Here is a 15487-nt window from a genome sequence, read left to right as displayed (position 1 = left end):
TATCCATTTACCAACCTACACACAACGCAACAATGTAAAATGCAGACATCACCCCTCGGGTGTGACTCTGACATTTTACCGTTTCATACCCTTTTTCCTTTTTTTTAATTTTTTTTACAATTTTCAATCTCTCAAATAAAATATCCACTTTTTGATATTCATCAATTTAATTTGAGTTCATTGAATATTAAATCATTTTTTCAACTATGAAATTCATTTTTTATCAATAACATTGAAAAAATCCAAAACTTAGATCAAAACGAGGTCCGAGTAGTGCATAGGACCCAACTAACAGAAATAACCTAGTGAGATGTCCTACCCATGTATATTTTATTATAAAATACAGTTAAACATATCAAACATGTAAGTTCTGACATGAATTTGAAATAATAAAAAGAAATCTATAGTTTTGGAAACACACTACAAATTTTTAATAAAATCCTAAATGCAATTTTCACAATCTACAATTACTAATAGAAATTGAAAGTTCCTTACAATCTTTAGACGACGGAATTGAAGCACGTGCGTGGAAATTGAGGCGATTGGCATGGAAATCAAGGTGACTCATACTTCAAGATGGTTGATTTTCAAAATTGACCTAGTGATTTTGAAGATCTCAATGTCGTCGTTCTTTCTCCCTTCTAAGACGGATGACGGTTTGACCCCGAAACGGATGAAATCCGAGGTTAAAGTTACGAAACCTCCGTATATATATATATACGGCTATTTTTTGACGATACGAATGAAAAAGATGAGAAAACGGAAGTAATTTTGGTGGATTTTGTAGAAAACGAGGTTGTAGATGTTTCTCCCTTCTACGTCAAACATTGACGGTGAACGGTTCGCGACGAATCGGAGTTGAAAGATCGGGAAAAAAATAAATTAAAAAAAAAATGTGGCTGGTTTTTAACAAAATGGGAAGATGAATAGTGAAAAAAATTAAGAATTTATTTATATAAATTCTTGGAATGAAATCAGTATTTTGCCTATTATTTTGATTGACGATAACTTGACCATCCGGATTCCAAAAATGACAATTGAATACTCTATTTCATCTAATTTTTTATTTCAAATCTAATGGTGTAGTCAATTTCTACAAATTTTATCTTTAACAAAAATTTATATTCTTGTCCTGAGGTGACCCTTGAAATTGATGTCATTTTCGTTTTTGACGATAATTCGACTTTTTGGGCTCAAAAAATGATAAGTAAATAGTCCATATTTAATAATATTTTGTTATGAACCCAATAGTATAATCAAATCTTAATAATTCTTTCTCTAACAAAAAGTCACTATTTTAGCTTAGTCCGACTCGATAATCGAGGATTTTGTAGCTTTCATATTCGGACTCGCACTTAAGCATGCTTACAGGTTAAAATATGTTTTTCGATCATTTTGAATCTAATGGTGAGGTCGGATTCCATTAAAAATGATCAGAAACATCCTAAAGTTTTACCCTAAGTCCCACTTTAAAGATTTTCTCAAATTTTTACTATTTATTTTTTTTTCTCAAGATACGAATAAAAAATTTGGCATTTTACATTTGCAACTTATTTCACCAGTTGAGACTCGAGACCATGGTCCAAGTCTATTTCAACTAAAGGCAAGGCCATAAAGTAAATACTACTTGCATGGTCAACCAACAATGGATCGGTTTGGTACTAGATTAATACCAATACGAAAATTTTATCCTATGACTCGAATCCAATACCCCAAAATCCATCTGAAATTGGAATTCCAAACCCTAAAAATTTCCGAAGAGAGTGAGGGGAGGAGGAAGAAGAAAAAAAAGAGAATGTAAGAGACTCACTTGACAACGGAATAAAATGTAATCACTAGAGTTGTAGATGATGGCTCAGGGGTGGATTGAAATTTTCAAAGTCTGTTGGGATTTATAAGATATTACAATAGATAACAATGGCGATGTCTCTTTTACATGCCCCTACAAAAAAATTTCCACTATTAGTTTCCCTTACATTGGCAATACCTTTGGCAAATGGTGTTGTTGAATTAAGATCAACTGAATTGATCTTCCATAGTTTACATCTGGTCAGTAGAGTTAGGGTTTTGTTCAATTTCAGTAGTTTGGATTAAGGTGAGAACTATCCTTCTTTGTTGTGGATTGCAGATCCATCGATGATTAAAATTAAGGATTATATTAGCATAGATTATGCTACTTTAAGAGATTTCGAAACAAAACAAAATGAAGGACGAATGGGTTTTGAGAATTTTTCTTTTCTTTTACTATCCCCAACTGTTAGATCTTTATTACAGAGAAATTGTTACGTACCTACTTAGATCGGGTCATAAAAAATAATAAAAAGAAAAAAAAGATTGAGATTGATCTCATTCGAGGGAGATCTGACCTCCTAAGCCACCAATTCGAGATGGTGAATCTCCAAATCTCAAAAGACTTTTTAATAATAATAATTCTCTGCATATCTTCATTAATCTCATAATTAATTTAAATACAAGAGAAATACTACCTTAACTACCCACTTGTCCAAACTACCCATTATCCCATAACCCACAGTTCAACTTCTCCCACAATATAGATTATGATCCCATGCACCCAACCTATTTTAACTATTCTACCACTTATTAGAAATATATTTTATACATCATAAGTACTCAAAACTACTCTACTCTCATCCCTACAATTAGACACATAACATTCCATTCTCCTTTAAAACGACCTTGCCCTCATGGTCGAAACCTCCCGGATTCCAATTGATATTGGAATCAATTACATTCATCTTAAAACATAACTCCCAAACTATTTGTCTCATGGAATTGATGATGTCCTCATGATGATCATTTTGGATGTCATTGTCTTTACACTTCGTGAAAATAATTAATGGCTTAATAACATATACTTTGAATTCGATAGGGAGGATAAAGTCAATTTTTGAACATTTTTCAAGAATATTGACTTCGCCTTTTTAATCTTTATTAGATCTTTGATGTTCTTTGTCTTCAGCATACTTGACGAGGTTCTCATTGACATTTATCTCACATCTTTGGAAAGATGATCATAGAGATTAACCTTCAATCACATCTAAGTTCTCATTTATAGGGTCATCGACTCCAATAAATATAGTTTCTCTTCTTCGAATAATTTCTTCATTTTTTTTGAGAAATTCTTTGATTATGAGACAACATTCCCTCAAACCATCACGCATAAACTCACAAAACTCATTAAATTCATCATCTATCGACTCAATTTTCATGTGAGGATCGTCGTTCTGATACCAATGTTACGTACCTACTTAGATCGGATCACAAAAAATAATAAAAAGAAGAAAATATTAAGATTGATCTCGTTCGAGGGAGATCGGACCTCCTAAGCCACCAATTCAAGATGGTGGATCTCCAAATCTCAAAAGACTTTCAATAATAATAATTCTCTACATATCTTCATTAATCTCACAATTAATTTAAATACAAGAGAAACAATATCTTAACTAGCCACTTCTCCAAACTACCCACTATCCCATAACCCACAGTTCAACTTCTCCCACTATACTGATTATGATCCTATGCACCTTACCTATTTTAACTATTATACCCACTTATTAGGAATATATTTTATACATCATATGTACTCAAAACTACTCCACTCTCATCCCTGCAATTAGACACATAACATAAATTAGTTAGGGGTTTTTTCGGATTGAATTGAGGCAAATCCAAAACAGACAGAAATTTTATTAGGTTTGTAAAATTCAATCCGAATCCGATCCAAAAATCTAAAATATAGATCCAAACCCTTTTTTTTTATCTGATTGATTATCGAATAAAGATCGAATCATTGCCAGGTTTGGGACAGATCTCCTTTTTATAATAATAGTTAAGGCCTGTGTGGATATAGGAACGAGAAATACTTGGAACATAAGTACTCTCAGATGTACTTTTTGAAGTATTTTCTGAAATAGTTAGATATGTGTTGTACATTTCAATGCAGGATTTAAGAAGTACTATCAGAAGTATTTCTCATTGAGTTTTGTGTATGAGAATTATTTTGGATTTTATTAAAATGATCAGAATGCCCTTATATATAATGAATCTTAAAATTTTAAGATGAAATTTATTGGTCATTGAAATATTTCTTGAAGAAGTTTTCGAGCTATAGTCAAATATATAGTTTGCAGCAGAGTAACCAATATATGATTGAGTTGGGAGAGAAAACACATGTTTCTTAGGGATTTCCTATGGATTTAGTTTTCGTGGGGATCCTAGGAATGTCCTCCATCTCATCCGTACATTGGTTCTCTACCTCAAACGTATAATTTTCTTGTTATGGACTGAATAGCTCCTTCCATCCTAAAATATTTATAAAAAAAAAAAAAGGAAAAATTACTTAAAGGACCCTCATAGAAGGGTTCCTTTCTAAATAACCCCTAAATTTTCAATGGTTGCTTGGCAGGACATTTAATAAACTTTTTCCTTCTAAATGGTCCTTGGACCATGTCTCCCACATTTCTCACAATTGAATGTCCTAACCATTCAAACTCGTTTTTTTCATCCAAAATTGGATTTTTGACATCTCAATCGAGTTTTGGAGACTCTATTTCATAAAAAAGGGATTTAAGAAAGAAGATGAAGTCATTTTAAAGAGTTTTTTCAAACATTTTGATGATGTATGTAAAAAACTACAAATTATCACTTTTTTCTTTCTTAGTTTCGGATGAAAATCAATCAAGAATGGTTCTTTTCAATTGAAATCATTTAAACAAGTCGTTATCTCAAGTTTTTAGTCGATCTTTCCATAAATTTTAGTCAGAAAAACTTGAAAATTGAAAATGAAAGGATTTTACCAGTGTCGAGTTCACCACTTTTTAATTAAAAAGGTGATGAACTCGACAGTAATTAAAAAAAGTTAGTTTTACAGTAAATAAAAAGTGGTGAACTCGATAATCAATGGTGGTGAGTTCGACAGTAAAAATTGAGAACTCGAACTAAATAAAAAGGCGTCAAGTTCGACGGTTAAAATTGTGAACTCGACAGTATGAGGGACCATTAAGAAAGAAAATTTTTATTGAATGTCCTGTCAAGCTACCGTGCAAACTTAGGGACTATTTAGAAAGAAACCCTTTTGCGAGGGTCCTTCAAGTAATTTTACAAAAAAAGAAACATCAGAATTCTTGTGAATCCTTGTAGAAATGAAAGTATTTCGATATATTTGTAGAAATGTGTCAAAATTTAATGCTATGGTCGAAATCTAACAAATGCGTCCGAAAAAGATGTAGATTCGCAAAAGCAAGCATGATGATCTTAGTCGACTATATAAATGTATTTACAAGAAACAAAGTATATTTACTCAAACTTCATTTTTGGCCTCCAATGAGTTTCTATGATTTAGATATGGCACTAATAAAAGTCCATCTTTAGCAGTCTTAGCACTCTCCAATCCAAGTTACATGTTTTCTCAACTTCGAAATTCCCCACAGATTTTAGTATTCAAGTATTCTTCAGCTAGTCCTTTGCCATGAACATAATATAAACTAGTTGTGCTCTTATCCTCACCCTTGAAAAGATACCTCTCTAAGTGCAATTTCCTCGATGTTTCCTACAGAATCACATGCACCTACATGAACATTTTCTTCCTTATGATCACAAGATTTTGCACCGTGACCAAACATCGGAGCAGAATCAATTGAGATCCCATCAACAGATTCCCCATCAGATGAGTCGGATTCTTGACGATTCTCTATTTCAGTGGATGTTGATCTTGAATCCCCCTTAAATTTATCTGACCCTTTCCTCGAAAGCACATTCTTTAGGCCATGAGCAGATCGTTCAGCATGCTTTAGAATGCTCTTTGCCATGTCTTTCATGTTGCCTTTGCTCGGGCTCTCTGCCTCATCCCACTCAGTGCTTAAGCCCTTGTCCGCTTCCAACCGTTTGATAGCAGCAGAAACATCGTCATCCACTATTAACTTAACAGCCGTTACCCTGTCATTGACTGCCCGGATGTTTACGTGTGGTGAGAGTACAGCCTCTTTGGTGATGCTGTAATCCTCCTTTCTTGGACTCCGATGAAATACCGAACCAATCTTGTGTAGGCTCATCCGAACTTTTTTTACTGCATTTGATCTTTTCCCCTCTACATTTTCATCACTGTTACCATTACCATTGTGATTGGATCCCGAAGCTGTTGAGTAAGAAGGGCTGTCTATGGAATCTTTATCTTCTCTACGGATTTGGACATCGGCGTGTCTACTCTTTTGTTTTCTAGGCTCCCAAGTTGGGGAAACATTGCTTCCTGGGTGATGGACCCATATCCCAGTTTGTTTTTGCCCTTCAATGTTTATTGGTTCATAGTTATCAGTCATTTTTAGAGCCTTTTCAGAACATATAGTTGAATCAGATCCTTTCTCAGAAGTTTTTCTTGAAATGGACTTTGTACTTTCTTTCTTGTTTAGTGATTTCTCCTCATCAATATGATCTCCCCCCTGTTCAAATTCAACCTTTTATTAAAATGTAACTGTAAATTGGATATTTTCAAGTGAAAAACACGAACATGTACCTTTACATTGACATCAAGAACAGTCACTGCTAGATGCAACCTTCCCATTGTTTTGTTTTGAAGAGGTAACCACATGTCATGTCTCGGCCCAACCCTTAGATCACTAATGTTTATTGAACAATTCCTGTAAATAATAGGAATCTTAGTACATTAAGATGATTTGAGCATTCACATAGAAGCTAAAGAAACTCCATAAAACATGCACAATAGATGGTAGAGTCTGAAAGATCGACTACGATAGAAAACAAATCAGTCAAACATTAATCGGCGGCAAATTGAAACATATAAAGCAGAGAAGAAGAAGAAGAAAAAGACTTGACAGCTCAAGCTCCTCGGACACAGAAAGTCAATTACCTAACAATTGACCATCAAATGTTTAAACATAGAGAAAAATTGAAACAATAACTGATTCTTTATGTGTTGCCCTCTGTGTGTGCATTGTTCTCTTGTTTGAGGAAGAGAGTATTTGGGTTGGGAATAATGGGAAAACATATGTACATCGAATTGTACAAATCTATATATTTTTATTAGTGGAGTTAGAAGCAGACCCAAGTGTATCATCAACAAAGTGGTCTTTGTCACGAACTACTAGTGAGAGCTCATTAGGTGACTCCCATGTACATATAGGGATCTTGAATTCCTCCAACCACTTTGGAGTCAAGGTCTTCTTTTGAGTCTTTGTCTGGAATCTGTAAGGGCCAAGTTGTCCTTTTACATAGGGATCAGCTGATCCTGCAAGATAGTAAATTAAGGCCACAAGAAATTTTGAAAGGTAATGCTCTCATGGAAAATTTAGTGAAATATATAGCTAAGTTGAAACCTGACCATTTGGATCTGATGGCTTCACATCAGCTGCTTCAACAATTTCCACTTTTGCATAAGCAACTGGTACTTTTTCATCCACAGAGAACCAATTTTCTGAAAATATTTGAAGCATTGTATACTAATTAAATATTTGGACCGCTAACTGAAAAGAATTGAATACGTTTAAGGAACACACCATGTTAGCTGTGCATATGCATCGGGAAACGAAGCGTTACAAAAAATTCCACACTACAAATGGCACGACAAATGCTTCATGGGCTAGAGAATATTCCCTCTCTCTCTCTCTCTTTGTGAGAAATTTGAGTTTCTCCATCTCATTTTTCTGCCATGAACAGGTCTGGAGGTCTATTTACAGTAGGCTGACCGCCATGAATCCCAGTTTAATATTATGAATTATACAAAATAAAGAACTATAAATTAATCATAGAAAAATAGAAGTAATCTTAAATACAAACAGAGATAGAAGAAATTAAATACCTTTAGTGCAGTTGAAAAGAAATCTCTCATAAACACTTGAAAGAATTTAGGAAAGAAACTAAGAATCTCCTGTAAGAAAATCTTAGAAAATTCTGGAGGTGAAACAATTGGCCCACCTTAGCCTATCCCAAATTGAGATATACATGCCCAAGATTTAGAATCTCCTTTTTGGTGTGTTTCAAGGTTAATGTTTTATTCCAATCTCGGCCAAAACTGGAATGTTCCATCGAAACAGCACAAAATTTTGAACCCTGTACGAGAGTAGGTAGTTCGACTTCAGCCCAACAAAAGTGGGGCCCCAAGAGGGGTGCCGAAGCATGTTAGGTTCCTTGGCTTTGGCACCACCACCCAAACGTACATAATTTGGCATTAGCCTAGCAGAGTAGAACCCCCTCCTCCCATGATACTAGGTTTAACCCTTATCACATCCCCTCCCCTTCCTCCTCCCTACTACAATTATTCATCCCGACCATCTTTGATCCCCTAATTGGGGGTGGGGTCCTTAGCCTGCTAGGTTCTTAGGGTAGTACAACACCAAATATTTATTTTACTGTTTTTAAGATTACCAGCACTATCGTAACTCGTAGCTAGCGGTCCAGTTCCACTTAAATAAGCTAATCTACAGATGTTATGGTATTAATTTGCTTTGTTTCTTTATGAAGCTGAATGTTGGGCTGTTAAGGAACAACGTATTCTTATGATATACAAAGCAGAGATAAAGGCGTTGAAGTGGATGAGTGCTACTACTAGGAAAGATAAAATCAGAAAAGAGTATATTTGAGGAAATTAAGAATAGCTCCAGTAGAAGATAAAATAAGGGAAATTTGTTTGAGATGATTAGGATGTGTATGAGGAAGATAGATAAGATAATAGGATCTGAGAATGAGTTCTTTGGTACAAGTAGATGGATCTAAAAGGAAAAGAGGAAGAACGAAAATAGCATGGACGAAGGATGTCAGAAAAGATATGGAGAAACATTGATAGAGTGAAATGGAAAAGTAGTACTCATAACGAAAATAGCATGGACCAAAAGTTAGTATAAGGTGCAGATAACAAGTACAATCCAAGAATCCTGATCATTGCCACGCATGTTAATCATAAGCTTGAGATTGGCATCAAAGAGTCTACTAGATCCTTGGGAGACTTCATGAGATGCTCTCTTCTATCCCCATAGTTTGAAATCCCCATTTAAGTACTATTCATGATGCACGAAAGTCCTTCCGATTTTGGTAAGATTTTATGGCTCACAAGCCTTTGGTAAGAGAAGAAAAATGGTTGAAAATACTTGTGTTGCTCAAGTAGTTCCAAACTTCATATTCCTCGGCAGTATAGAGAAATGAGTGGTGTCATCACAGACAATTAGGAGGATTGACACACATTAGGAAAAATGCTTCCGTCCTGATAATGATGCAACTAGAGACTGATTCATCCATGGACATAGTTTAAACAATATAACCCCAAGCAAGGGACTATACAAAAGCAATTAAGCTACAAACCTAATTGAAGACCCTTCATCATTAACCTACCTGTAGGCGCTGAAGCAAATTTTTCCACGTCAACAACCAGCATATTGGGCTGCAAGGTAGTGCATATTACATCAGGAACAAGTTTCCAAGGAATGTTCATAATTTAAAACCGGCAATAGTTGAATTATGACGTAATAATGTTTCTAAGTTAGAAGACGCAAAGAGTATAAGGATCATGCTTCACATTTATAAATTATAATACATGGAGTTAATAAGAAAGTGAAGATTTTTAATTGGAGTTAAAGAAATCCAAGACAAATGAGACAAGTCCACCTAGTGAAGCATCAGCATATTCTATTAGAACTAACCTCAACAAGTGTTTGTTCAAACGCAGCAGCAAGAAGCTTGTCCTGCTCAAAGGGAAAAAAAAAATCAAAGAACTAAGAAAATGTTTAACTGCCTGTAGTAGTTGACTTGGCACAAACCTTGACATAAGCTTACCAGCCATCGTGCAATCCCAGGAAGTTCTGTAACATCAAGGCCATGGTTGACAATAGGTTTTACTGTCATCTGAAAATAGGGTGGTTCAACAAAGCAAACGCGCAAACGCCCAAGGAAGGGCCATTGAGGGAGAAACTTCACACCGACTAGGACCTAGAACAGAGGAGATTGTATATGAAAGTTAACAAACAGGATTGGTGTATCTCACCTTTTATCATATATTCCTTTACAAGTAAACCCATGTTTCTGTCGCTTAGGAAAAGAAAAAACCATGTTTCTTTTTGTTTGAACATGATTTATTTCCAAAAATAGAACTGATTTAGTTATATAATGGCATCTTCATATAAAAACTTTTATTCACATGTTACTTATGTGGATAAATCAGAAGGATATTGTGTTTTGCTCCATTTGGGGGCTTTGCTCAACCTCTTGTAACTCAAAAGTCTACCTCTAAGGCTGCAACAACTTAAGTCTACCTAACTCTACTCTACAAAGACTGCATGTCAAATTGGCTCAAATTAAGTACATCCTAGTGCAAGATTTTCATAGGCTCTAAAGTAGCAGGAGGAAGACCCAAAAGAATGTGGATTGAGATATTGAGAGTGGACAGAATTGAATGAACAACCTTTAGTGTTTGCATGTCCAAGTCAAGTTTTCCTCTCATTTAACATTTTTTTACTTGCACACTCTCAAGTACTATGTTAACCATTGGTAATAAAAAGCTTGAAACCGTACTGAACTATTACAACAAAAGAATGACATATTGATGCCAGTACCTTCCCTTCGATATGCATGCCTGTCACATGTAACTTTGCCCAGATGCCCAACCCAAGTCTTTTTCTTAGCTTCACAGCAAGTATCGTACTCATGTCCTCCGCAGTAAGAAAATTCAATCCCAACTCCAGAACCTGCAGGATGTTAATTGTTATTTGTGCTCATGGCAAGAAAGCACATACATTGTGGCCACAATGGTTCCATTACCATATAGATACATTAACGGAATAGGTAAGTAATACCTACCAAGTGGTCATCATCAGAAGATTGTCTGTGAACCCTTATGTCGGTAAATATAGGTGGGTTCCTCCCCAAGTACATGTGCTGAACCACTGCTTTCTTCTGCAAATCAAATATATGATATGAATTCATGTGACTGTAATGAAAGTCTCAAAGTCCATACATGCACATATATATATAGGGGACCATTCAAGGGCCAAACATTTTGCAACGTGTTTCGTCCTATATGGGTTTGAAGTTTCTGAATGGGCTGATGTTTTGTGAGGGTGAGGAGATCATCCTCAGAAAAAATCAGCCCATTCTGAAACTTCTAACCCGTATAGGACAAAACATGTTGGCACAATGTTTGGCCCTTGAACGCTCCCCATACATATATACACGGGAGCATTCGGAGGCCCTAAAGAGAGCCAAAAAATTTTCAAAATATGTGTTGGAAGTTTCAAAAGGGCTGATTTTTCGTGAGGATGGTCCATATGGTGAGGACATCATCCTCACAAAAAATCAGCTCATTCTGAAACTTCAAACCCCATTTATATGTAGTGAGAGAGAGATGCAGTTATATTGACCGAAGGACCATCCATCTCTATGGACCACATGACAACGTGGCACCCCCAAATACACCATCGGGTGCCATATGTATGTAGAGCATTAAATTTGATGAACTGTCAAAAAAACAGAATTGAAAAAAGAGATTTTTTTTCGCTGTTGAATTTAAATTTTAAATCTAGGAGTTCAATGACCATCCATTTTTAAACTCAAGATCCAACGCCAAAAAATGAGTTTTTTTGGAGGATTTTTTTTCAAGCCCAATCTAGATGACAAACAAGAGGCTGGGTTGTAATTTGGACCAATGTGACAGTCCATGTGGCCCAAATGTGGACCTCAGTCAATGCTCTACGTGGTCCCTTGGTCCATGCAACCTTTTCCCATATGGTCGGGTTCCATAGACAAAGTGTTTTGTCCTATATAGGCTAAAAGTTTCGGAATGGCCTGATTTTGGTAAGAATGATCTCTATGGTGAGGAAATGATCCTCACAAAAATTAGCCCCTTCTGAAATTTCTAACCCTAGTTTATAAGTTGAAGAATCGTGGACCGTCAATTTTATACCATTAGTTTGTAACCACCTTTCATGGGGTTAGAGGTTTTGAAATGAGCTGATTTTTTGTGAGGATGATCTCCTCTCCATAGAGATCGTCCTCACAAAAAATCAGCCCATTCCGAAACTTTTTAGCCATATAAGAAAAAACTTTGTCTAAAACGTTGTCTACAATTTTGTCTACCAAACGCTGTCCTATATATATATGCATGTTCAAACACAAACAAACTTCTGAGCAGCCAAGTTATTCTTGACTGGCTGAGATTCTAAACCCTGATTCAGGCAGCCAAGAACACAAACACACAAATTATCATAACACAGAAAGTCTGTATATGCTTGTTTTAACATATATATGATACTCAGTAGTGAAGAATTCTGAAACAAATATTTCAGACCCAAACTATTGGTGAAATAATTATAATTCACTGCAGAACGGAGTATTTGTTAAAGGATGACATGTGTCGTAAAAAATTTTCAAAAGATGGAATCATACAGCAGCCCATGGTTTGTACTTCTCCAAGAACCAAGGTACAATGGGAAGGAGGATTTTCTGTGACGTAATTTGTTCCATGCATACAGGCCAGACTTTCTCAACCGCATTATTCAACCAAATCACTGTTTCTGAATCAGAAAGCAGCTGAAAGAAAGGAAAATTAATCAGGTATAATACCCTCCAACCTATCAAGATCTTTGTTTGATCCAAGAAGAATCTGATAACTTCTTATATAGATAAAAATGGAAGGACCTACCCTTCTTTGATTTGCTTTTTTTCTTTCCTCAAATTGTAATTTCTTGTGCAATCTCATGATATAACGCTCATGAACCTTCAGAAAGAAAAAAAAAAATCTTAGATAGAGCACGAGCATACATTCCAACATAATATGCAAGCTATTTTACAAAAACCTGATACCCAGACCCATCAATACAGCTTATTGCATATTTCAAAATATATAATTCTTGATATAGTTTATTCCATGTTAAGCATATAACATAGAAATAACTACTTAAATAGGATGATATACATTAAAATTAAATCAGTTTAACAAGTGTAAAAACAGAGCAAATCCTTTATATGGATCCGAACTTATCATATTGTTACTCCCTGTTTGTATCCACTTGTGGGAGCCATATGGATAACATTTTGGATGATCCAACCATGCATTGAATCATTCTCAACATGATGATCTTGTTATCAAAAATATGTTCATTCTAGCATTACCAACTGTATAAAATAGTCGATTAAATTAAACTTTTGATGAGGCTATGTCATAATGGATGATTTCGAAACTGCTGAATCATCTGACATGAAATCCATAAGGTCCTTACAAGTGGGAGTATAACATGGTGAAGTTGATTCCTTTGTGGGTCAGCATGTGTCTGACACGTGATGTCTAATACGGAAAAGTCTTCGAAAATAAAATGTGTTCTTGTTACATAGAATAAAAATGATCCAATTCAACTTGATGCACATCATAAGATTCCCAGACACATCATGACAAATGTTGACATAGGCACATCATAAGAAATCAATAGCCTAAAATTTCAACTATAATTCCATTTCTTTAGAATCATAGATTCCTCCCCAAATGTATTAAAATCTTCTAATTTAAATGTTGCTAATGGTTATTGGCTCAAAATCAGATAGAACAGTTAGCAAGAAACAGAAATGATGTTAATCCGTCAGTTAATTCAAGGCACAGTGAACATCTTTGTCTTTAGGACAATCTTGGCCCCCTTTGTGCAACAGATTATCGGTAAAATTTGACTCCAGCATACAATGAAATGAGGTTGCACACCATAAAATCCACCGCAACTTGTATTACTGCAGAAGATCCACAAAACATACAGACAGATTTTCTCAAACTAAATACACAGAAATGTATTTTTACTACGCCATTGTACATTTCTAATGCTTGGAAAAATCTGATTTTTGAGGTTTTCTGACCGACCCACCCCCAAATCCCATTATTTATAAACTTTTAATACACCCTTTTGAGGGTTTAAGCAACCCTTATACTTGGAATCTAGCTCCCTGATTGATCCGATCAATGGTAATCAAGATCAACGTTTGAAATGTTGAGTCATACCCTTGTGACAAGAACACCAATAATCAACAAACAACCTGAAAGGTTGCACCCTTTCCTATAACCAAAAACCTCTCTACTTCCCACAACTAGGTGACCACTTGGTTTATCACACCATATCTACACTCATGCGCCAAGTAACACCTCCAAGGAGTCACACCCTAGGCACCCTATACAATCAAACCAATCGATTGCACCACGACCATTACTTGCACCTTCACCGCTTAACATCACATAGTTTTAATCTTTCTCTCAAAACATCAAAGAAAGAGCTCCATCAACTATGTATTAGTTTCAGAACGCTTCTTCTTGAGAGCAATGTGGACCTAAATTTTAAGCAAAAAAGGATAAAACTTAAACCAAAGTAGAGATTTTTTAAATTTATTTCTTACGGCAACTTTGAATTAAAGTTTACAGTTCAATCTTGTTAGTAAGAACAAATAAAAAAATAAATCACTAAATATTTAAACTAATTTATTTTGGCAAAATGTAATAACCCTTCACCCCCTAAATCTAACAATAGTTTCTTCATCTTTTTAAATTTTTTTTTTTTTTTTCTGTTTTTTTCTAACAACAATCAAAGAGGGAAAAATTGAACAAAAATAGTTCATCATACCTGATAGAGATATATTAAAGATACGAAGTAAAAAACAGGGTAGCAACAATTGTAGTAAGATAGGATCCAAAGCAAAGCCATCACAATGCCGATATGATGTACGATCGAAACCTCTGTTATATCCATCTCTCTTCTAATCTTCAATAATTTGAAAATCTTAGAATCCTCCAACCAGATTCTTGAATTCAAATAATGAGAATCGAAGAACTTAAATCAATAATCTTGAAACTTCAAAAACTTTCCACGTTAAATCTTAAAATGCATCGCTTTAATAAGGGATTTACGGGAGAGATTCAGAGATCTCAGGAAATTAAGAGAAGACTCGGTCTAGAATCGAAATTAGGGCTTTGGATAAAAAAATTTATTCAGAAACTTTCCACGTTAAGGAGAGAATAAAATTTCAGAGAGGAGAGGAGATGTGAAGGCAAAGCAAAGGAGTTTCACAGTGCAGTTGTAATAACGGTTGAATATCCACGTAGGATGTACTGACGTGGCAATTTACGACACGAAAGGGTAAAAGACAAGAATTTTTTTATGTCAAACATCGTTGGATATCTTGTGTCCATAGTGGTCATTTTTCTCCAAATCCCCAATTAGAAGAGAAGACTTTTTGAGAAAAAAATCAAGTTTGTCTTTTGCCTAGTTGAATATTTCAATACCTTAACATTCAAGGCGGAGCCAGGATTTTCTTCTAGTGGGGGTAAACTATGCTTAGCTATATAATTAAAGAATTTGACGAATGATTCTAAGAAGAAATATAGAGATTTTTTTATGAGAAATTAAAGAAAAAGATATTTAAGTCATTTCCAATTAACATATGAGAAAGTCCGCTCAAGAGGTAATATCACCAATAAAAAATTGAAAAGGTAAGACAGGGG

At 35.0% G+C, this 15487-nt stretch overlaps 1 protein-coding gene across 1 annotated transcript; it reads right to left on the bottom strand.

Moving 5' to 3' along the window:
* Positions 1 to 5201: 5201 nt before the first annotated feature.
* Positions 5202 to 15062, bottom strand: LOC147387958 (C2 domain-containing protein At1g53590-like). Its single transcript, XM_086421817.1, has 12 exons — positions 14610 to 15062; positions 12659 to 12733; positions 12403 to 12546; positions 10819 to 10914; positions 10575 to 10706; positions 9799 to 9951; positions 9666 to 9707; positions 9358 to 9406; positions 7355 to 7447; positions 7078 to 7261; positions 6530 to 6653; positions 5202 to 6455 (listed from the first exon to the last, which is right to left on the bottom strand). Exons 1-12 carry the CDS (start codon positions 14733 to 14735, stop codon positions 5523 to 5525), a joined length of 2151 nt encoding a protein of 716 aa, XP_086277943.1. The 5' UTR covers positions 14736 to 15062; the 3' UTR covers positions 5202 to 5522.
* Positions 15063 to 15487: the final 425 nt, after the last annotated feature.

This window comes from Akebia trifoliata, chromosome 13 (assembly GCF_017979445.1).
Source record: "Akebia trifoliata isolate Shusen 1 chromosome 13, ASM1797944v1, whole genome shotgun sequence".
NCBI classification, from domain to species: domain Eukaryota; kingdom Viridiplantae; phylum Streptophyta; class Magnoliopsida; order Ranunculales; family Lardizabalaceae; genus Akebia; species Akebia trifoliata.
Note: the sequence above shows the minus strand (reverse complement) of the source record. Positions and strands in the feature narration are given on the sequence as shown.

What these genes read in the sequence shown, in the direction of transcription:
- LOC147387958 (XM_086421817.1), bottom strand. Translation starts at nt 14,735, where the DNA reads ATGGATATAACAGAGGTTTCGATCGTACATCATATCGGCATTGTGATG. An exon ending in AAAAAGCAAATCAAAGAAGG is followed by an intron (nt 12,547 to 12,658) that starts GTAGGTCCTTCC and finishes CCTTTCTTTCAG; the next exon opens with CTGCTTTCTGATTCAGAAAC. An exon ending in CTTCTGATGATGACCACTTG is followed by an intron (nt 10,707 to 10,818) that starts GTAGGTATTACT and finishes AACATCCTGCAG; the next exon opens with GTTCTGGAGTTGGGATTGAA.